Source organism: Xiphophorus couchianus, chromosome 12 (assembly GCF_001444195.1).
Source record: "Xiphophorus couchianus chromosome 12, X_couchianus-1.0, whole genome shotgun sequence".
In the NCBI taxonomy this organism is placed as follows: domain Eukaryota; kingdom Metazoa; phylum Chordata; class Actinopteri; order Cyprinodontiformes; family Poeciliidae; genus Xiphophorus; species Xiphophorus couchianus.
In genome coordinates, this window is record NC_040239.1 from 21453579 (window position 1) to 21474730 (window position 21152).

At 37.4% G+C, this 21152-nt stretch overlaps 2 protein-coding genes across 3 annotated transcripts; both read left to right on the forward strand.

Annotated features, from left to right (window-relative positions):
• The first annotated feature begins 119 nt into the window (after window positions 1-119).
• Window positions 120-6702, forward strand: entpd4 (ectonucleoside triphosphate diphosphohydrolase 4). Of its 2 annotated transcripts, none has more exons than XM_028034581.1 (13): window positions 120-410; window positions 802-912; window positions 1562-1759; window positions 1844-2049; window positions 2235-2385; window positions 2486-2589; window positions 2697-2756; window positions 2882-3036; window positions 3955-4121; window positions 4234-4558; window positions 4812-4897; window positions 4990-5151; window positions 5557-6702. In XM_028034581.1, exons 2-13 carry the CDS (start codon window positions 905-907, stop codon window positions 5789-5791), a joined length of 1857 nt encoding a protein of 618 aa, XP_027890382.1. In that variant the 5' UTR covers window positions 120-410; window positions 802-904; the 3' UTR covers window positions 5792-6702. The 2 variants fall into 2 exon arrangements, with proteins under 2 accessions (XP_027890382.1, XP_027890383.1); XM_028034582.1 differs by having other exon boundaries at window positions 2882-3012.
• Window positions 6703-9317: 2615 nt separating this feature from the next.
• On the forward strand, window positions 9318-19668 carry slc25a37 (solute carrier family 25 member 37). Its single transcript, XM_028034492.1, has 4 exons — window positions 9318-9650; window positions 14655-14883; window positions 15222-15278; window positions 16167-19668. The coding sequence occupies exons 1-4, from the start codon at window positions 9450-9452 to the stop codon at window positions 16694-16696; spliced, it is 1017 nt and encodes a 338-aa protein (XP_027890293.1). The 5' UTR covers window positions 9318-9449; the 3' UTR covers window positions 16697-19668.
• Window positions 19669-21152: the final 1484 nt, after the last annotated feature.

Below are 21152 nucleotides of genomic sequence, written 5' to 3' on the forward strand. Positions count from 1 at the left end.
TAAAACTCGGAACAGTTTGTACCTGCACGGTTTCCGTATTTTTTGTTCGACACAAGCGCAGTTCACAGCCGGGAATGTGCGCTTGTTTTTTCCTCAAATTGAGCGGACCTTGTAGCAAAACACGTCTCAACTAGAGGCTGTGAAAGGAAAGAAAACATACTGGTTGCAGGCTTATGAAATAAAATATATACAGCATTTGATGTAAGCTGAAAACTCCCAATTTGCTGTTTTATATAGAAACAGCTTATAACTAAACTGAGCTCAATCGAAAGACGGTCTACGCGGACATTAAAACCAAGCACACCTTTTACACGTTACACGTCACTTAGCAAAGCGGTGCTGCTCGTTTAATGTAAGTTAGCCAGCGGGGAGCATCTGGATCATGTTTCCTGGAAAATACGGTTGTGTTTGTGAGTAACTATTTCTCTAATACAATTCATTGACATATAAAATTATTGCCATTAACGCTAAGGTCAGTTAAATTATTAATTTTCGTCGCTTCTCCTTGCTCTTTCCTCCTATCACACTGTAACCTACGAGACTGAACATAAAAAACGCCTGCGTTATCTAACATTAACAGCTACTTGCTTGAGATTTAAATGTTTCTTTTCTCCTCCTTTCCATTACGAGCTTTTATTTGTTTTCTTCAATAGCTGAAAACTATACAATTACGCCTATTTATCTCTTTAAATCCAGAAACTGCTGATCAATTTCATGTGTTTGTGGGCCCTTCAAAAAGTGGAAGTCCTGTACAGTTGTTGGTGAAGGCTATAAAGTTTTTATTTCTGCTCTTTCTTCAAGGCTATAATGATGGATGAACCAAGGATTATGGAGCAGTGGAGTCGGACAAATCTGCTTCCTAGAGAAGACTGATGAATAATAAATCCAAAGGACTATCTGCACAATGGGAAGGTAATTGAATGATTGGCCTGTATTTATCTGGAAATAAAGGCCTACACACTATTCATATCCCTTGATTTTTCTCACATTTTGTCATATTACAATCACGTTAAATACATGTGTTACTATGATACACCAAGTTAAAATCCAGTACAACCACTTGCTTTCAGAAGTTTTACAATCTGTATATATATATATACAATCAAAGCTATAATGAAAATGATTAGATCAAAGGTGCTCAAAAGTAAATCTTAAAGGGCTGTAAATAATTTTTTTAATGAGTCACAGATCCATTTATTGTAGTCCAATCTGTGTGAGTAGTTCTTTTGCGAGGATGAATGTTCAGAGATTGGATATGCAGAGAGTTCCCAAAAGAGACTGAGCTGTAGTTGCAGCAATAGGTAGTACGACAAAGTATTGATTTCTAGGGCCTTAGTAGAAATGGACTTTGTTTTTCAGATTTTTATTTGTAAAACATATTGAAAACCATGTTCCCATTTTTCCCTGTGCATCACTATTATAAGCTGCTCAAAATCCCAATAAGATGCACAGAGGTCTCTGGTTGTCAAGTGGGAAAATGAGCATGATTACATTTTCAATACAGTCTCTGCAATATCCAGACATGCAGCATTGAGGCTCTTATATTTTTATCTTTGAACAGGATCGGCTTTTCATGCCTTTTCCCAGCGTCATGGCACTTCAGCCTGTCGTCCCAGGTTCTTCCTCGGCTTCTGACTCCTTCCCTCCGACAACTTCTCTTCATCGGCCTGGTGCTCTGCCTGATAGGACTGCTCTACCTGTTGCTCGTTGCTGTAAATACACACACCAGCTGGATCGGAGAAGAAAACCCTTTCCATCGGTACTCTAAACTAGGAGCTGGTACTCTGGTGTGGATCCCCTAGAGCTGTAATCGAGTTAATCTTAGATATTTGTCACTCATAAGGCACCTGGCGAGAGTTACTGACTTGGATGCGACGGATACAAGCAATCCCAACCTGAACTACGGCCTGGTGGTGGACTGTGGCAGCAGTGGCTCCAGGGTGTTTGTGTACTGCTGGCCCCGGCACAACGGTAATCCCCGTGAACTGCTGGACATACGGCAAATGCGAGATCAACACCGCAAGCCAGTAGTCATGAAGATCAAGCCTGGTAAGAAGCTTACTGATCAACTTAAGGAAGGAAATGCAAGCGTATTTTGCAACTCACTTTACTAATGTATTGTAAAGCAATACAAACCATACAAAATGCGGTTTTATTGCATAATACAATTGAATATTATATTTTTGTATGCCTAAAGTAAAAATGTTTTTCTTCTTCATGTACTTTTCCTAAAGGTATAGCTGAATTGGCTAAAACACCTGAGAAGGCCAGTGACTACATAGATCCACTTCTAAGCTTTGCAGCTCAACACATCCCCAAGCATAAGCACCAGGAAACTCCTCTGTACATCCTGTGCACAGCGGGAATGAGAATCTTACCAGAGAGGTAAAAAAAAAAAAATAACAATGTTAGTGTGACAGAAAAAAAAAAGATTATTGTTTACATTTAAAAAACATTTTTTGTGTATGTGTTTGTTTTTTCTCAGTCAACAAGAAGCCATTCTGGAAGATCTACGCACAGATATCCCAGTTCACTTCAACTTCCTCTTCTCTGATTCCCACGTGGAGGTGATTTCTGGAAAACAAGAAGGTAAATTTAGAAACTATAGAGCAATACTTCATTTTAACATCATTGTAACTTTAAATATACTCAAACATTTACACAATAACTTAATATTTAATATGTTTGTGTTTCAGGTGTCTATGCATGGATTGGAATAAACTTTGTCCTTGGGAGGTTTAACCATGTGGACAATGGTGAGAAGTTACTCAAGTGTACCACTTCAGAGTGACCTAATTTGGTTAAGCCCATTAATTGCATGACACACCTTTAGTGTGTGACATCCCTTCTCTTTACTGTCAATTTTTTCTCTGCTGTCAAGATGGGGAAGCTGTGGTGGAGGTAAATGTTCCCGGCACCGATCATCAGGAAGCGCTGATGAGGAAAAGGACCGCGGGTGTCCTGGACATGGGTGGTGTCTCCACACAGATTGCATATGAAGTGCCCAAAACTGTAAGCTTTGCTTCTCCACAACAGGTTATTATCTCCAACCAATTCTGTCCTTGTTCTGTCTTTGGTGGCTTATGCTTTGTTTTTCTCCCCCTCTCCCTTTCCAATTTTTGTTACTCCTTGGTTAACACCTCTCTGAACCATTTTGTCCTGTGGAGCTGGTCTGCTCTCCATCCATCACTGTTGAAAGCATACTGTAAGGTTGTTGCATGACCCTCCCCATGTGGCTGTAATATTGAGAACATTAACTTCTCAGTATACATTTCTTTTATAAGATTTGTAAGCGCTAGATGTTACAACTGTATAGAACTTTGTCTTTATAGTGGCTTTATCTTTAAAGTATTCATTGTACTTGGATTTTTTTAATATTTTGTTACTGGAGTGGAAGAAAAATGATACACGATTTTTTATAATAGTGCACATATAAAACGACTTTACAGATAGACATTAGAACAAATTATTAAACAAGGTTTGAGTAGTACTTTTTATGTATCTATGTTTAAAATCATTAGTTGATTTGTTGTTTTTAAGGAGTTTTTGTTGTTGTTATTGGGTATTGTGTACTGTTTGTTGATGTTCTTACAAACCTCTGAGGCCTTCCAGAACATCTGTACTTTTTCTAATGAAGATTCATTTACACACAAGTTGAGTATTTATTGATTTGTAATCAACTTTTAAAGCCAACTGGTTTCCCTAGATTTTATTTAGGTGTGTTAGAGTAGAGGGGGTTGAATACAAATGCCAACCTCATGTTTCAGATGTTATTTGTGAGATATTTTGAAAATCATGTATTATTTTGCTTTCGCTTCATAATTATGCACTACTTTGTGTTAATCTATCACTTAAGATCCCAATAAAATCTTGAAATTCTTGGTTGCAAGACTCCAAAATATAGAAAAATTAAAGGGACATTTTATCTCTTTCTCACTTGTTCATCTTCCACAGGAGGAAGTGGCCAAAAACCTACTTGCAGAATTCAACCTGGGATGTGACGCTCACGTCACCGATCACATTTATCGTGTTTACGTGTCCACCTTTCTGGGTTTCGGAGGAAACGCTGCACGCCAAAGATATGAGGAGAATCTCATCAGAAAAACTGCAGCTCGAAACAAGTGAGACGCACAGTTTGTCACTCTGTCCTGCTTTCAACCTCCCTGAATTGTTTTTGAGTATTCGGTGCTCAAAGCTACACACGTTAACTTCTTGGTTTATTGACCTCTCTAGACTCTTGGGTGAGCATGTTGGCGAAACAGCAGAGTCTCCCCTGCTGGACCCTTGTCTCCCCACCGACCTGCTGGATGAGATCGGACCGTCTACACAGAGGCTCCACCTTCGGGGGACCGGAGACTTCGACGAGTGCAGACGGATTCTGCAGCCATTCCTCAACAGAACCAATGACACCCAAACGTCCCTGAGCGGCATCTACCAGCCAGCGATTGACTACAGCAACAGCCAGTTTTATGGCTTTTCAGAGTTTTTCTACTGCATGGAGGACGTGCTGCGTATGGGCGGGGATTATAATGCTTCTAAATATGCCCGAGCCGCCAAGGTAAACGCTGTAGGAAAACTTATTTATAGTGTCTAAATGGTTGTATCTGTTTTTTTGCTGCCCATGCAAATAAATTGTATAGCTTTAATCCTGAAACAGAAATGGGTCTAGAAAGATTAAAACTACATTTTAAGTTGGATAAGGTTTTCACGTCTTTTATAGAATAGTTTATAATTAAACTAATCAATAATTTGTGTATTTAAATTGTGTTGCAATGCTCTTCCTCTATACTGTGCTTTTGTTCCATTCACAGGGTTACTGTGCCACCCAGTGGAAGACACTGAAGGAACGCTTTGATTCTGGTCTTTATGCATCACATGCAGATTTTCACCGGCTCAAGTAAGTCGCACACAGATTTATCAGATGGTTTGTCAAGGCAATAAAAACATGATAAAAACATATGACTGTTGGCTTTATTCAAATGTCTGCAGGTACCAGTGTTTTAAATCAGCGTGGATGTATGAAGTTTTGCACACGGGTTTCTCCTTCCCAACCAATTACAAAAACCTGAAGACAGCCTTGCTGGTCTACGATAAGGAGGTCCAGTGGACTCTTGGAGCTATTCTTTATAGAACGCGGTTTCTCCCTTTGAGGTAAGATAGAATGTCTTTTACAATTGCGCTTCTCTTAGTTTGGATTCTTATCGCTCTGATGTAATTTTATCTTCTGAAGTCCAGTCTGGTTGAGCCAGTTTTTCATTGAAACTAGACTGTCATAAGAACGATTCCTACTTTACACATGTGAGAAGAGAAATCATTAGTCATTGGAATTGGCTGCTAACATTCATATATTTAAAAAGATATAAAGAAAAATGATTGTTCATAGCTCGGAAATGAGACAAGTTTTCAGAAAGGTGCGATATGTTGCTTGAATAATGACTTCAGGTATTTGACGAATTAAAGAGTTAATATGACAGAATGAGCGGCCTGTAAAGACTTGTTTTATTATCACGTTCCAAACTCACCTGGTAGTGCCGTTCCTGTTTTCTTTTCCTTCAGGGACATCCCACAGGAGAGTCTGAAAGGAGCGCACTCTCACTGGCGACACAGCTTCTCCTTTGTCAACAACCACTACTTGTTCCTGGCTTGTTTTTTTATCGTGTTGCTCTCCATTATACTGTATTTGCTGAGGCTTCGCCGCATCCATCGCCGTGTGGCGCAGCCCTACACTCCCTCCTCTGTGCCGTGGTTGGAAGAGGGCCTCGGCTCACCCTCTCTCCCAATCAACCTCTGAACTTTGGGCAGCATGAGCAGGTTTATAACTTTCCCAAGTTGAACTCCACTCCTGTCAGACTGTCCGATTTATTTTTTTTTTTTGGTGGTCTGCTCACATATCCTAATAGCTGTTGAGCTGGAATTAGATATTTGGATAAAAGGGGAAAATTTTTCATATATCTTTGGATGAGAGATACTATATTGCTTTTATTATTGTTTCGCCTGCAGCTGCCTTCAGGAGTTTTTGTTTTTTTAAATGGTAAACACAAAATGGTACTTTGCTTTGTAGTTGATTCACACCCTACTAGACTGTACTTTGGCTTTCACCACACTGGATGAATATATCAGATGTTTTAAGTTTTTTATGTTTTTTGCCTTTTTCATGTGCATTTTTTTGTATTTTTATTTAATTTCGTTCTGTTTTATCTTACTTTTTTTTTCCATTTCTCATTGTTGTCAAATAGAAAAAGCACTCTCTACAGAAACCTTAAATGCAATATGATTTCTCCATTTCATTGGAAGCACTTTGCACTGCAGTTAATCTGCATGGCCTAGAGGAAGCAACTTTTTGGGTGTATTTGTCCCTAAACTTTTCTATTTCATATTTATGTTGGAAGATATGAAGCCTTTCACAGCTGTAATAGTGCAATACATGTCTTGTCACTGCTGAGGAAATCTTTGAAAACCTGTCTGCCATCCTAACGAGAGAATCAGTCCCCCTGCTGAAACTATTGCTCGACTCTTTGGTGAGTATTGTTACTTTAATTGGGGCTTCATTTTCAGAAGCCATTATATCAATACTGTGAGGAAATTGTAAATCAGAGCGTGTGTTATTTAAATAAAAATGGTCTACTCGAGTGTTTTCGCAGGCGAATGTGAAATAACTGTTGTGACATTGCAATACAGGAATAATAAAAGTTTTATGAGATAGCTGCTTCCTGATTTCATGCGAAGGAAAACAGAATAATTTGTGTATATCTGTACAGTGGAAACCAGACATTTGCATGCACTATTTTAACGCCTAACATTATGTCTCACTGTCTGACATTAAAGCAGACTACTGTCCTTTAAGGTTTCTGGTCAGTTAGTATCATAACAGTTATTTTTTTCTTGCTAAATGCAGGAATAATTAACTTTTTGAGAATAAAAAACCCCCAAAAAACTTTCTTCACATTCTGAAGTCTACATATTTCCTTTGAAACTGTGTAGTGACACATGCACTTATTAGTGTTAGATAGAATATACTTTAGTTTTAAACAGGTATAGTATTAGAAATGCAACAATTTGTTAGCTTTTTTTCTCATGCTGTTCATAAAGTTTAAAGTTCTTTCACTGAGATGCCAGACAAAATCCAAGAATGACTAAAGTATCCAGTGGCTGTTTCAAGTATAGAAGCACTGCACTGCCCCTCCCCCACATACTGCTGCTCACTGCTTGCTTCTCTTGGGTTCTTCACATTACAACTGAAATTAACATGTTATTTTATCAGCAGTTTAAATAATTACACTTTTCTCTTTAGTTTAAAAGTTATATTTTGTTTCTTTTATTATTTTTTGTTAAAATGTTTTTTTTTTTTTATTAAGGTCATACTGAGTATCTTACTCCTCATGTGACTAGTGACTAAAACAACAAGATAAGTATTTCCTTCAGAATACCAGACATTGTGTTTTGAAGGAGGGGTTTAATGATGGCATTAAAAAATAAATAAATACGAGACTAAATACGTCTACAGAAAAAAACTGAAAAACTAAACTTACTGACTCAAGATTGTCAAGCAGGATAAGATGTGTGATTTGAGAGTTTGTGAGCGTAGATGTTCTATGTGAAACTACACTGAAGCGTCTCTTTCAGACATGCAGATAAACATACAAAAATGCTTTATCAATAACACCCCATGTGACTCTGCAGCGTGCTTTGTGGTAAGAGCTTGAGTTATTGTTGTTTTAAACTTCTTAATTGCTTCAATAGAATTGAAAAATCTTTCCTTCCTGTCACTGTAAATTATATAAATGCGACCTTTAATAGAACTTTTTATACTAAAGTTCTTTTCGTCTTTTTCTTATTGGCTTTTATTTCCTAACTTTTATTCAGATGTTTGGTTTATGATGTTGAGAATTTCTCCGTGGGGATTAATAAAGTAATTCTGACTTTCTGATCAAATAAATTCTCAAGTCAAGAATTTTGGACAATTGACAACTTACAAACTTGAAGAAGCAAATGTGTGCCGATGCCCAATGGATCTTCAGTCTTCTCAAAACAAACAGTAAGGCTTTATTTCCCAAGACAACAAATGCAGCTAAAATATAACAAAATATTAACAAAACGTAACACTTCTCATTCAAAAGCTGGAACTAAAGCATAAATGTGGCGTTTCTTTTTGATAAGACTTTGTTTTCCACTTCAGGCTGTTTCATGTGACTGTCCACATGATTTGCCGCAGGACTGATGTTTGCAGATCCGTTTGTTTGGACTGAAGAGGCTTTCAGGTGAGAGGGTTTGAAAAGCTTCACTCATTTTCATCGTTTCCTTCCAAAAGCTTGAACTTTGGGAATTAATGTAGGATTTGGTTTGAAAAAAGAGTTGGATAAAGTAACTTGTCAATATAATATAATATAATCATCATTTAAACCATCCTAGCAGCCCAAACATCAAAAGTCTTCTTAATTTTCCTCACTTTCCAGAGTGTTGCATGTGTGAAAATATTTGTGCTCTGCAGATTTCTTCTGTTTTGCTTTTTTGCCTGTTTCTGGAAAAAAAAGAAACAGACAAAAATGTATGAATCTATCATATCCTTGAATGATACATTGTCAGTTGTCCAAAAAAACTTGGTTGCTACATATATAAGTCTATGTTGGCTTGAAGAGCCTTTTTTCCTCTTTATAATTTAAATCACTATATATCTAATTATCTTTGTTTGATACAAAAAAATGTTCCATAATCTGGAAAAAGCAATATATATATATATATATATATATATATATATATATATATATATATATATCTTAAAGGAGGTAAGTACTTTTTCAAAGCTTGCTGACTCTGTAGTCTATACAAACAGAAACCCTCCTTAATTTTCCCAGAGTAACCGTATGACTTTTAGGTAAAGAGACAATAATTTTGCAGATAATTTAAGATCTATATGTCTTGACTTAATACGACTGTTATTCTTAGTTTTTAGTTTTGTTGTCAGTTTTCCACAGCACCCTAAGTAGTCTATGTGTAGATTTCAGTTAGCATGGTTTGTCAGAAGTAACCTCCCCTTTCAGATAGGGCATTTTGAAGAAAAGATTTCTCCATATTATTGAACAAGTGTTCTCCGGCAGTGAGACCACACCTGCTTATCTACTGAACCAGGACTGGGCAAGGCCCGCGGTTCTGTCAAACTCATTCAAAACTTGGGAGGCTCAAATTGTTTCACCGGCTGAGCTTTGAAGTGGAACAGGAATTCAACACAGAAACTTGTCATTGGTCGCTCAGAAAAGAGCCCGCCCATTATCTCACTACGTGGGATTTGATTGGTTTACGTTGCCGTCAGCCACGCCTCTCTCTGGCGACGTCCTACGGGCGCTGTTGGAACTCCAGTAAGTAGGGGCGATGTTGTGGTTATCCATGCCGCCGACACATTCTCCGATCATTCTCTTGTGCGGAAGGCCACCTGTTGCGAGAGCTCCCCACGCATGGAGTTAAGCTCGGGCCGTGCGGTGGCAAGGCTGGAGATGTCGCAGGTCCAGAGCGAAGACGGGGAGCCTTTTAATGAGAGCAGCGACGGGGACTACGAGAGCTTGCCGCCTCATGTCTCCGTGACGACCCACATGACAGCCGGAGCCGTGGCAGGCATACTGGAGCACACGGTGATGTACCCCGTGGACTCTGTCAAGGTAACGCCGTCTTCAGAGGCTGCTCGGCTGTTTCTGTTCTCTCCCCGGCGGCTCAAACTCTAACCAGCCGGAAAGGGAGACGCCGAGTGCGGGGAGGATGTGCTAACAGGCGTTAGCCGTGAAGTCTTCGGGCTGCCCATCCTTAGTTAGCCTCGGTGTTAGCTCATCCAATTACTGCAGCCTTGTCGCTTCAAATAGACTGATCGAACAAGTTAAACTGGTCAGCAAAGTAAATCAGAGTAGAAACAAAATGTTTCCCTTCAACTGAAGAAGTTTTGCTCTTTTTTTTGGTTTTGCTTTGCTACTTAATAACTTTGCTAACCAAACAAGCTTACTCAAAGCCCACTTTAACATTAAAAAGAGGACATTCACCAAGTTTCTATCTAAGCTATCTCGCAATTCAACTATAGTATTAAAACGAGATGTAATAATAGCCATACGATTGAGAATCTACTCAAATAAATAATGTTAACCAAGTTTTTCTCTGACATTATTCAGGCTAGGTGAAGGTCAAGGTTTTGTTCGGTTATGATAGATGTCAAGCTTTGAATGAAAAGCTCAAACCACAACTCTGTTACTCCCTGTATTAAAGCGTAAATAGTACTTTATTACTTTGCATCTTTGACTGTGCACTTTCATAAATCGCACGCTTGTAGCCACTAGATTCATTGACTGATATTCAAACTTTAATCTTATCTCAATTAGGGTGTGAGCTTTACTTAAAGAGTGCAGGATTAGAGGACCAAACCATCTAAATCTTCTTGTGATCACTTCACTTAGAGAATTAGGTTCATCCTTATTATCGTGGCTCACAGACACCGTGAGTAACTCTACAAACCAGATTCAGCATAGCATTAAAACACTTTCACACCATGAGCAAAGCTGGAGAAAATCTGTGAACAATAATGACTAAATGTAAGCAGTAATGAGGGATTATTTGATGTTGACATGAAACAAGATTGTGCTGTTTAAAACCTATCAAGTATTTTTTTTTTTTTACTAAAACATGGTATATTTATATGGTAAATACTGTATATATTTATATTCCTGGTAATTTCTTAGAAATGTATAAATTATCTGCAGTCATTTCAATCATATTTAACTCTTCTATAAATGTAAGTCTTTAGACATTTTTTAAAAATAATTGTTAGTCAAGCACAAGAAAACTTTTGAATACATCAGCACTTCTGTTTTTATTGCTTAAAAGACAAAGAAACCAAGCACCAATTAATCAGCCCCAGACTGAAATTGGCCATCTTTCCATTGATCGACTCTAAACTAGTGATCAGCAGGTTAAATAAATTAAAAATCTGTTTTTTGGGGTTTTTTTTGTTTTTTTTACCATTCATGTAAATGAATCAAAACTAAATTCTCCCACAATTTTTGGTCTGTAAACAATATGTACTTTAAGGCTGGCTTTTGTATTTAGTAAAACTTGTATGCATAAATTAGCATTCATTCTTTGTTGGCTTCAAAATTGCAACTCTTATCAAAGATGTTAGGCCTAAAAAAAAAAAAAAAATTTAAAACAGTACAGGCCATGAGAATGCCGGTTTGTGCATCATTTAATTGTTCTCGATAAATCTATATTCATAGAGTTTACCAAATTTTTTATGGGTAATATTGTTCTCTTTGCTCCAAACATTTACTTGCTATAGAAAAATTCAAGTACTACTTAATCCTCTAACCATATTAGAAGTGATATTTTATTTTAGACAAAATAAAAAAAAAGAAAGAGGGCTAAAAGGATGAGTCATCTTAGTTAATACTAAGAGAATTATTAAATAATGTAATAAGACCAATAAAATGTCATAAAATAGGATTAAAATAGTATTTTGTAACTTCACGAACAAATAGTTTATTTAAATAATTATGATTTAAATCATGTAGAGGAATATTACTTTTTCTATTTTTTATGACACAGTTGTATAACTTACTAGTTGTGCAAATCCAAACTGGTAAATATATAAGCAGTAGTACATGAGTGGTATAAAGGTATTTATTAAGTGACTGAACGAAGCCAAATTTGGGAAGATCTGTTTTTTGGGGTGGGGCCTTTTTAACCAGTAATCCATTTTGTGAGTGAATGTTTGGTAATTAATGCGCACATTTAAAGTGGAATGAAATGACTATGTTGTTTGAAGCTTGTTAAAAATTGGCTAAAGAAAGTTAAATTGCAAACAGTTTTTGTGAACTTTGCTCCTGGAATCCCCACTTTCCTTCTGCTGAGCCATTGTTCTCTAACAATGTGGCATTGTTTCTGAAAAATTTGGTTATGTCTACTTTAACTGGAACACATCCATTTAACTTGCGTCCCATTGGCATATATGTAAATAGTCTGATGAGAAGCCTTTATTACCCAATGCTCTGGTGTCATTTCCTCTTGAGATTTCCAAGTTTTCACAAGCACCTTAAAGACTCGGCAGCTCATTCAGTTAAATCTGGAAGGTTTTTGGAGTTACCCAAGTTTTCAAGCTTCAACTGATCTAAACTCATGACAGGATGAGTCATTTGCATCCTGTCTTGATAAATTACTAGACAACTTCTAAGAAATCAAAGTACTTTTTAAATTTTTTTTTTAAAGAATTACATTTGAAGGGTTGTTAGAGGAAGTATTGACTTTATGTCAATAAGTTTAGCATGATGCCTCTCTGGTGCTTTTATTTGTTAGCTCCTCTCAGTCCTAACTGTTTTCTTTGAGTTTGTTTCCTAGTGAAACTCAAGCAGCTTGAGGAATTAGGGAGTAGCCTGTATTAATGTTAGGAGGGGCATCTTATCAGTCTCGTGCAAGTTAGGAATCAGCCTCATGCAGGAAGGGTGGGTGTCTCTATTTGCTTATTTGTGCTATTGATTAGTAAACAGCCATATTACCAGAACTGACGAAGCTAAAATGATAACACGCAATCAGTCGAATTAGTTGGGACGTTTCCCTTTTATGGTTAAATGTCAGCACTGGTGCTTTTTGTTTAGTTGCTTCAGCTGATTGTGACCGAGATGTCGAAATAATGTATACAGTGTTGAATGTCACCTAAAAGTAAAATAGCTAAAAGTTGAATTAGTAATTAGTTTTGTTTTCAAATATTTGCCAAAAAGTACACAGTGATCTTTTTTCTTTTTAAGAATTACTCCTAAAGTTTACTCCCTATTAGATTTTATTCCTAAATCAGTCCTTTTTAAACTACTTCCTGATGCATTCTTAAAGCATTATTCAGATCTTGTAATGTTCTCAGTCAATCTTTACTACAGGGGTTCACACTTTATTATTCTTCAAACATAATAACCAAAAATCAAATCTGAATTTCATTTGAAATTGTGAATTCCTTAAACATGGAGCTCTGCAGAGCATAGAGTAACACAATGGCTGCTGCGCACTGCCAGCAAGCTGACTGAAAGGTTTTCCTCATACTTGCGGAAAAGACCAATTTTAGGCTTAAGAATATTTACGTTCGTGCAAAACATGGAGAGTCAAGCTGTGGAAACCAAAGGATTGCCTCCCATCACTATTATTAAGGTGAAGCTAATTTAAAACTACAGTTGGCAAGATCCAAGCCACATCTCTGTCAGTCAGCTGACCCAGCCTGGCTACCTGATCAAACTAATTACCCAGCCAACACTCTTACTCTTTACACTGGAAAAAACACAACGGCAGAAAGGTATATGCACTGAAACAACTACTAGATTTGGCAGATTTTTCATTCTGTTTTTCTGCATAAGTTTTTCTGTTCTACCTTTACCAAAACTTATACATAACATTGTTATAACTCTAACAATCAATATGTTACATTCTTGTAGCTGTGCTTGGAATAATTGTATTTAAATAAAAGAAATAAGATCATGTTTTTCCTTTTTTATATATAAATACCACATGATTATTGTATTTTTACTAAACGTTATCATGCAGAGAGATTTATTTATATGCTACATCACATCTTGAGTTATTGTCCAGTTTATGAAACATATTATAACTTATTATTTTGTGGCTAACAAAATAAAGATATGACAGATCAAAAGCTGTGCCCTTAGTTATGTGTATTTAATGCAGAATAATGAAGTTCAGATTTGAAAAATATAAATGTTATTGTTTTTAAAATAGCTAATTATACATGAGTCCAATGCTACAGAGAAACAGTGAAACATCCCTTTACTGATGAATAGGGACCAGCTGTGCTTTATGGTAAATTTTGGAACATTAAAAAAAAAGTTCTTAAATACATAGACTATAATAAAAACTTAAGCTTGAAAAGCATACAATTCTGTTGTTTTGGTGTTTCTTGACATTAAAATTTGTACCCAATTTTTTAAAAATAAAATACATTTGGAATTAGTCTCTAAGTTTTGCGCTTTTGTTGTGGTACATTTATGGCTGAAATTAAGGAATGCTAAACAGAATATATACATCAAACACGCATTGCTATTTCATCTAGTCTTATCTTTCTCTGGCCTTATTTCTCCTCACATTAGGAGATACGAATCCAGACAAGCATGTGCCTTATTAGGGGCATAACCTCATTTGCAGTCCCAAAACCTCAACCACTGACTCAGATTGCCAGGTGATGTGTTGCCAAGTTTCCAAAAATCTTCACTCAGAGGAAATGTAATTGATATTTTATTGTCGACCCAAAGGAAGGAAGCTCAGTAGAACATGCTGACAAAGACAAACTTGACCAATCTCCTGAGCCGGCCCCGAATCTCCCTGCAAATGAAAACATGCTTTGTGCTGTCCGGATAACTCGGCATGGTGGAGTTAAACAAAGAGCTGCCACAGCCTCCCGATCCAGAACCTCGCTAAAGCCAAGAGCGCGTTCAGTCAGAGCAACTAGAGCGCGCTACACTTGATTAAAAAAAAAGAAGTCATTATTCAGGTTCTTTAACCTCTTAAAAACCATACATTCAGTCACGCAATAAAACAAGGCAATCAAATAAATACTGTAACAAAATCTAACCTAAGGAAATGAAAATGTTATAATCATAGAAGAATTTATATTAAATGATTTTATTTCACAGACACGGATGCAGAGTCTGCAGCCGGACCCCAATGCACAATACAAGGGCGTGTATGAAGCCCTGAAACGGATCATCAAGACGGAGGGGATCTTCAGACCGCTGAGGGGCCTCAACATCACCATGATGGGAGCGGGGCCCGCCCATGCACTCTACTTCGCCTGCTACGAGCACGTCAAGCACTCTCTGAGTCACATCATTCAGAGCGGAGGCAACAGCCACATAGCCAACGGTACGAGCATCCGTGTCCCCACACACTCTTTCCCCAACGTCAGACCAGCTGCTGCACGCCGTAGACGAAGCAAACCATCCAGGAAGAGGGCAGTTCTTCTCATCAATATACAGTTTACAATAGCCGGGTCAAATGTGCGACCCAGCCGTGAGAAATCCCATGATGGATCTGTCATTTAAAATCTGTTTTGTTGATCAGAGGGGAACAGGCTGTTATGTTATCTGAAGCTTGTGTAAATTTCTGCCTCATGTGTTTAGGAATGCATTTTTTTTGCCACAGAAACAACTTGAGCAGTGTCACAGCTTCAGAGTCAACAAGGTTTGCTAATGTTTCAACAGGCGTGGCCGGGAGTGTGGCCACTGTTCTGCATGATGCCGTCATGAATCCAGCTGAAGGTAAGAAAACGTCAACGCTTCAATGCCACATTTAATACAGGATGATGGCGATAAACAGGCGGTTAAGAAGGAACACACTTATTTTAGAAACTCAGTGAAGCGCGAGGTGGATCAATAACGCTCCAACCACAGAGCAATAGTTAATTAGTTATATGCCTGCCGTAAAGGGCATGTTGACTCTGGAAGAGCTGCAGACACTAAACAGCTCAGGTGGGGAAATCTGTTAACAGGATATATTAGTCAATCACTCCACAAATGTGGACCGTATGAAAGAGCAGCCTAGAGGAAGGCATAAACCATTTATAATTCTACTTTTTACTTCCCCCTAAAATTTTACTTAGTAAAAATAACATTGAAAACATAATGATGAATATGAGGAGTATACTTTTAGAAGAAAGATTTGTTTGCTTTCAAAGGAGTCCAACATTTTAGTGGGAAGCAGACTTGGGATTACCACTTAGGATTTTTTTTCTTTTTGACTTGTGTATGGAAAGTTTAACAATTATTATTGCAAAAATGTGTGAAATTTAACAATATTTATGTAAAAAAAAAAAAAATTAAGGAAGGAATATCCTTTAAATTCATTTCGATTCATAATAAGTGTAGTCTTAAGGCACTTAAGAAAAAATAATTTCAGTTCAATCACACGTACGTTCCAATTGATGCCAGTCATCAAACAGTGCAGTATGCTAAATTAATTATTCTAAGTAGATTAAAAGGTTTATGCCTAAGGAAACCCAGTAGATTGCTTTGTCTCTATTTTTTGCTCCTTGCAGCTTTCACTCCTGCTGGACTTTACAGCAATTAAATTGGTTACATCGATTGGTTATTCTCCCCTTTGCTGCCTAATATAAAATGTAACACTAACATAACTTTGATGCCTTCCAGTGGTAAAGCAGAGGATGCAGATGTACAACTCTCCCTATCGAGGACTTTGGGACTGTGTTCGGACAGTGACGCACACCGAAGGCATCGGAGCTTTCTACCGCAGCTACAGCACTCAGCTGACCATGAATATTCCCTTCCAGGCGGTTCACTTCATCACCTACGAACTGATGCAGGAGCAGCTGAACCCTCACAGGCATTACAACCCGAGCAGCCACATAGTGTCGGGAGCGGCGGCGGGGGCGGTTTCGGCCGCGGTGACCACTCCGCTGGACGTTTGTAAAACGCTGCTCAACACGCAGGAGAATGTCGCGCTGAGCTCTGTGAACATCAGCGGCCACCTGTCGGGAATGGCCAATGCTTTCAGGACGGTGTACAGACTGGGAGGTCTGGCAGCATTCTTCAAAGGCGTCCAAGCTCGGGTTATATACCAGATGCCCTCTACTGCCATCGCCTGGTCGGTGTACGAGTTCTTCAAGTACTTCCTGACGAAGCAGAAGCTAGAACAAGAGGCAGCATCCGGGCAGCTGTGATGTTCGCCTTTCCTTGACTCATGAAACACTCCAAACCCAAAGGATGTGAGAGTCGGTGAGGAGGAAAACGGCACCAAGACACCAGGTGGCAGTGTGGCGTTTTAATTCCACTCGTCATTGTCATCTCATTATCTGGGTTTGTGGGGTTTTTTATTACTTTTTTTTAGCTACAACGATGGCTGCACAACGACTCTATGCAAAAAACAGGATTTATCTCAAATAGACAAGGTGTCCTATTTAACTGCACCGTTTCGCTCCACTACCAAGTCAGTCACAGCTCAGTTCCCTGTTGTCTCCATGTGGTGAGCACATGATGAAGTTGTCTGAAACTATGTTTATTTGTCTGAAATATTGGAACTTTTTATTTATTTGGTTAGCTTCCTCTAGCTTGGAGTTTATAGCTGCGGAGGAAAGCACAGCGCTGTTTGTTTTATGTGTTTATGAAAACTTTTTTTTCCACATTCTTTAATTCCAGCACTCTGCGGGAGAGACAGCGATGTCATATAAGTGCCTAACTAATATCAAACACTGCTCCACCCATTTTTGTTGTACTTTTATATAGGAATACTTGATTGGTTCTAGGCCCAAGACGTATTTAAACACGCACACTTCTTCCTCTGTTTCAAGGTATGTGGGCCATAATAAACCAATTACAGGTGAATCTCAGTGAATCAGAATATAGTAACAGAAATGTATTTTATTTCAGGAATGCAATTCAAAATTTAAATCTCATGTTTTATAGATTATTTACAAGCAACGTGATATATCAGACTGATTTAATTGCTCATTTTGATGCTTGATGGCATGCAGCTAATGGAAAACCCAAAACAAAATTTTGCAAGAAATTCAAATTTTACATCAGACCAATAAAAAGCATTATTAATACAGCAATGTCAGTCTAAGAGAAGTATATCCATGTACTGTTCAGTGCATGCAGACAGCGCTCGGTAGGAGCTTCTTACTGCATCGGTGCAGCGTTGCATGAAGGTGGTCTGCTGAAGTGTTCAAGTAGCCCAGGTTACATAACTACCTTCAGCTCATCTGCATCGTTGGGTCTGTGAGGCAGATGCCAACACCTGCTGGATTAAGTAATCTGGATTTATTGGCTCCAGGTCTACAACTAGTCAATCGCCTCTAAAAATGTATGAATGGATTTTGGTTCACGATCCTCTTATGACTGCACTATCCCTGCTGCTTGGGCACGCCCACATTTTTTCCTTCCACTTATCTTTACGTTAATATGCTAGGATAAAGCACTCTGTGAATAGCCAATGTCTTGGCTCCTCCTTGTATCAGTTTCAGGACAACTGTGAACTCGGCAGTCTTTCTCCATGGTTTTGTGGGCCATAGCTTTGTCACACTATAACAGTTTTGCATTAAAGTCATTTTATTTTTTACTGTTATGGAATAGTCTAATTTTCTGTTTTGCTGAATGTTAGGTTTTCCTTAGCTATAAGCCTAAATCACTTAAATTAATCGAATTAGGTTTTTAAAATAGCTTTGTGTAAAAGGAAAAAAAAAAAAAATCATTTTCGATCAAATTAGCTGAGATCTACCTGTATTTGCCCTGTAAAAGCTTAATGACGCAATGCTCCTGAGTCACGCACAACAGAGTCTTAGCTGTTGCAGAACATTGGCAGCTTGTTTGTATGAATTCAGAGGATATATTTATGTACTGAAATTGTCTATTCCTGAGAAATCTCTTTGGATCAGAACTGACTGTTGCCTTGGAAGACGGCAGCAGTGATTAGCTTTTGTGAGACTTGTTTTGTCATAGCAACCTTAAAGGCCTTAGATTGTCTGAATCATCCAAAAATATTTCTTATTTTCTCCTTATGCAGATTATGTGATTAAAATGTAAGCTTGTAAATGAAGTTTTTAAACTAAGCAATAGTGCTGTACTGGCTGTCCTTGTGGGGTCAGTAAAAAAAACCAACAAAAAACCCCCCCCAGATCCAATGAAATCGTTTTATTTTCTTCCATCCTGTTGAAGTTACTCATTTCCTGTGCGCTCTATGCTTTTTTTTTAGCCTATTTTCTATGTTTTGATTCAGCTTTCAGGATATTTAGCCAGATTGGTGCAATTCACAGAGCACTCTGATTTATTTGTTTATGATTACTGAGAGGGTTTTTTTTTTCTTTCTGAAGATGTTTGTCAGATTCCAGTCCAGTGTTCTCTCAAACTCCATGAATTGCTCTGGTTTGTGTGTTCGGGCAAACATAACCAAAGATGTGTGTTGCTTTCCTTTTGCTTTCTGCTTTTAATCTGCTGTGAACACTCATTCCATCTCTGCTGTTTAACCTCGATATAGTGTTAAGTTAGTAAGAAAAACTTGAATTTTTTTTTACAGCTTTGGTTTTATAGATTGAGATTTTCTACAAGTTTCACTTTTCTCAAAGTGTTTTTTTTTAAATGTTTTTAGTTTGCCTCAGACGATCAGATTTCAAACCAAGTTTTTAGCTGCTTGTCTTAACCTGGTTGAGCTGGTTTAGAGTATGTAACCTTCTCATGTTGCTTTCAGTGCAATATGACTTCGCAGAAATCCAATAGATTTTGTTACCTACAGCATAAATGCATCTTTATATTTTTGATTATATTTGTTTTGCTGTTTTATTGAAGTAGAATCAGACCATATCTCAGATCACTGACGAAACATTTCTCTTATATCGAAATACATTTGCATTTGAAATGCATGCACTCATCATTCAGAGTGACGGGAAATGTTTTGAGACTATGATCGCTGCAAAATTAAGAGGAAACATTTGTATTCTATAGAGGGAAGAGTTTCGTGATGTAAGTATGTTTATAGTATTTATGTAGAGTTGATTAAAGTGGGAGATGGTCTGACTTTTGCCGAGTTCCATCTCCGGATCTGGAAGGCTTGGAATTTTGACAATGCAAACAAAAGATGATTGTGAAAATGCTGCTACAGTTTGTAACACTGGAGCTGAAATAAACAAGAGATGAGGAATGCTGGCTGTCTGTGTTTTCATTCCAATCTAGTTTTGATAAACTGTTTTAAATTTAAGATGTTGGGGAACATGTATTACATGTCATTAGTGGTTTCATTTGCATATATATTTGTGTAACTTTGTGCTTCACATTGCAGTCTGGTTTCAATTCAATGTTTGAGGATTGCTTACCTTTGTCAATCTGTTGCACCATTTAATTAGCTTCCAACTGCTTTTGCTCATTTCATAACAAATAATGCTGCCGTAACTTAACTTGATTTCACATAGATGTCTAGATGGGTATGTTGTTACTTTTCTGCACTTCTATGTAAATCATTTGCCATGTAGATATATAATTCACACTAAAATGGTGATTGATCTGGTTATTTGGAGCACTGTTGTACTATCAATTATAGCTGTATATCTAAACATAAGTAATATTAGGAGAAGAAAGGAAATTTTAGTTACCCTTAACTATAAAGCAGTAACAGCACAGCTCCAGTAGAGGACAGTATAGCGCCATGCAAAGCTTCCTGTGCAACACATAAAGACAAGAAATGCGTACCTGCTGTGTCCTGTCCCTTTTTGGATTATCATCTTAAAGGTCGGGGGTGGATTGGCAGCGCTTTTTGAGAGCAAGCGTTTAGGCACCCCTTAAATTATTGCCATGGAAGATTCAAGGTTTCCTTACACATGCATAAAAGAACCAAAGCAGCACTCCAAATGGTTTTCATGAGGGAATAACCTCAAAATATTATACGACGTTCAAAAAATCAGTTTTACTCCCCTTTAATACTATGACACATAACATTTTGACCATAACAACATTTTTTATTTTCTTATATATTGCCATTTCTGACTAAAGAGTTAATTTTAATATTTTGAATTTTAGAATATTTGAATGCACCTTAGAATGCTGCTTAGTTGTTATTCTAAAATATTCCTCAAAGAGAATTGAATAAGAAATATGAATGGGTCTAGAAGAAAAAGAGCCAGGTCTGCACACTTTTAGACTTAGAATTGGACTGTTGCAGTCTGTGTTATTGCATTCTGTACACAATAGTAATGTGAAAAAGTTACAATCCAATAAAGAAATGATTTGTTGAAATAAAATGTATAAGTGTGATAAATTAAATGAAATCATTATATATTTATTATATAGTCAAATGTATCAATAATTTATCAAGACATGCTGAAGCACAGAACTATGAAATAATGGAATAAAACAACCACTCAAAAACACCTAATGCTTTTGAAAAGATGAAAAATTGTGATAAATGACTGTATTTCCATTGTTATTTTTCTCACATTTATAAATATTTACATAATGCGCTAATGATTTATAGAATTATGCCTTTTTTGACCCTCGTTTTATGTTTGCTATGAAGATTCCTGCTTTACCTTGAAATATGACATTGTTTCATTTTACCATATTGCAGCTTTTACAACAAGGAAAGCAGCAAGGACATCATTTCACACTATGAAATGATGTGTTTGTGCCAGG

Excerpts from the sequence above, each read along its gene's own strand:
- entpd4 (XM_028034581.1), top strand. Across the intron at positions 1,760-1,843 it reads GAAGAAAACCCTTTCCATCG|GCACCTGGCGAGAGTTACTG; the intron begins GTACTCTAAACT and ends GTCACTCATAAG. Across the intron at positions 2,050-2,234 it reads AGTCATGAAGATCAAGCCTG|GTATAGCTGAATTGGCTAAA; the intron begins GTAAGAAGCTTA and ends CTTTTCCTAAAG.
- slc25a37 (XM_028034492.1), top strand. The coding sequence starts at position 9,450 with ATGGAGTTAAGCTCGGGCCGTGCGGTGGCAAGGCTGGAGATGTCGCAG. Across the intron at positions 9,651-14,654 it reads ACCCCGTGGACTCTGTCAAG|ACACGGATGCAGAGTCTGCA; the intron begins GTAACGCCGTCT and ends TTTATTTCACAG. Across the intron at positions 14,884-15,221 it reads CAACAGCCACATAGCCAACG|GCGTGGCCGGGAGTGTGGCC; the intron begins GTACGAGCATCC and ends ATGTTTCAACAG.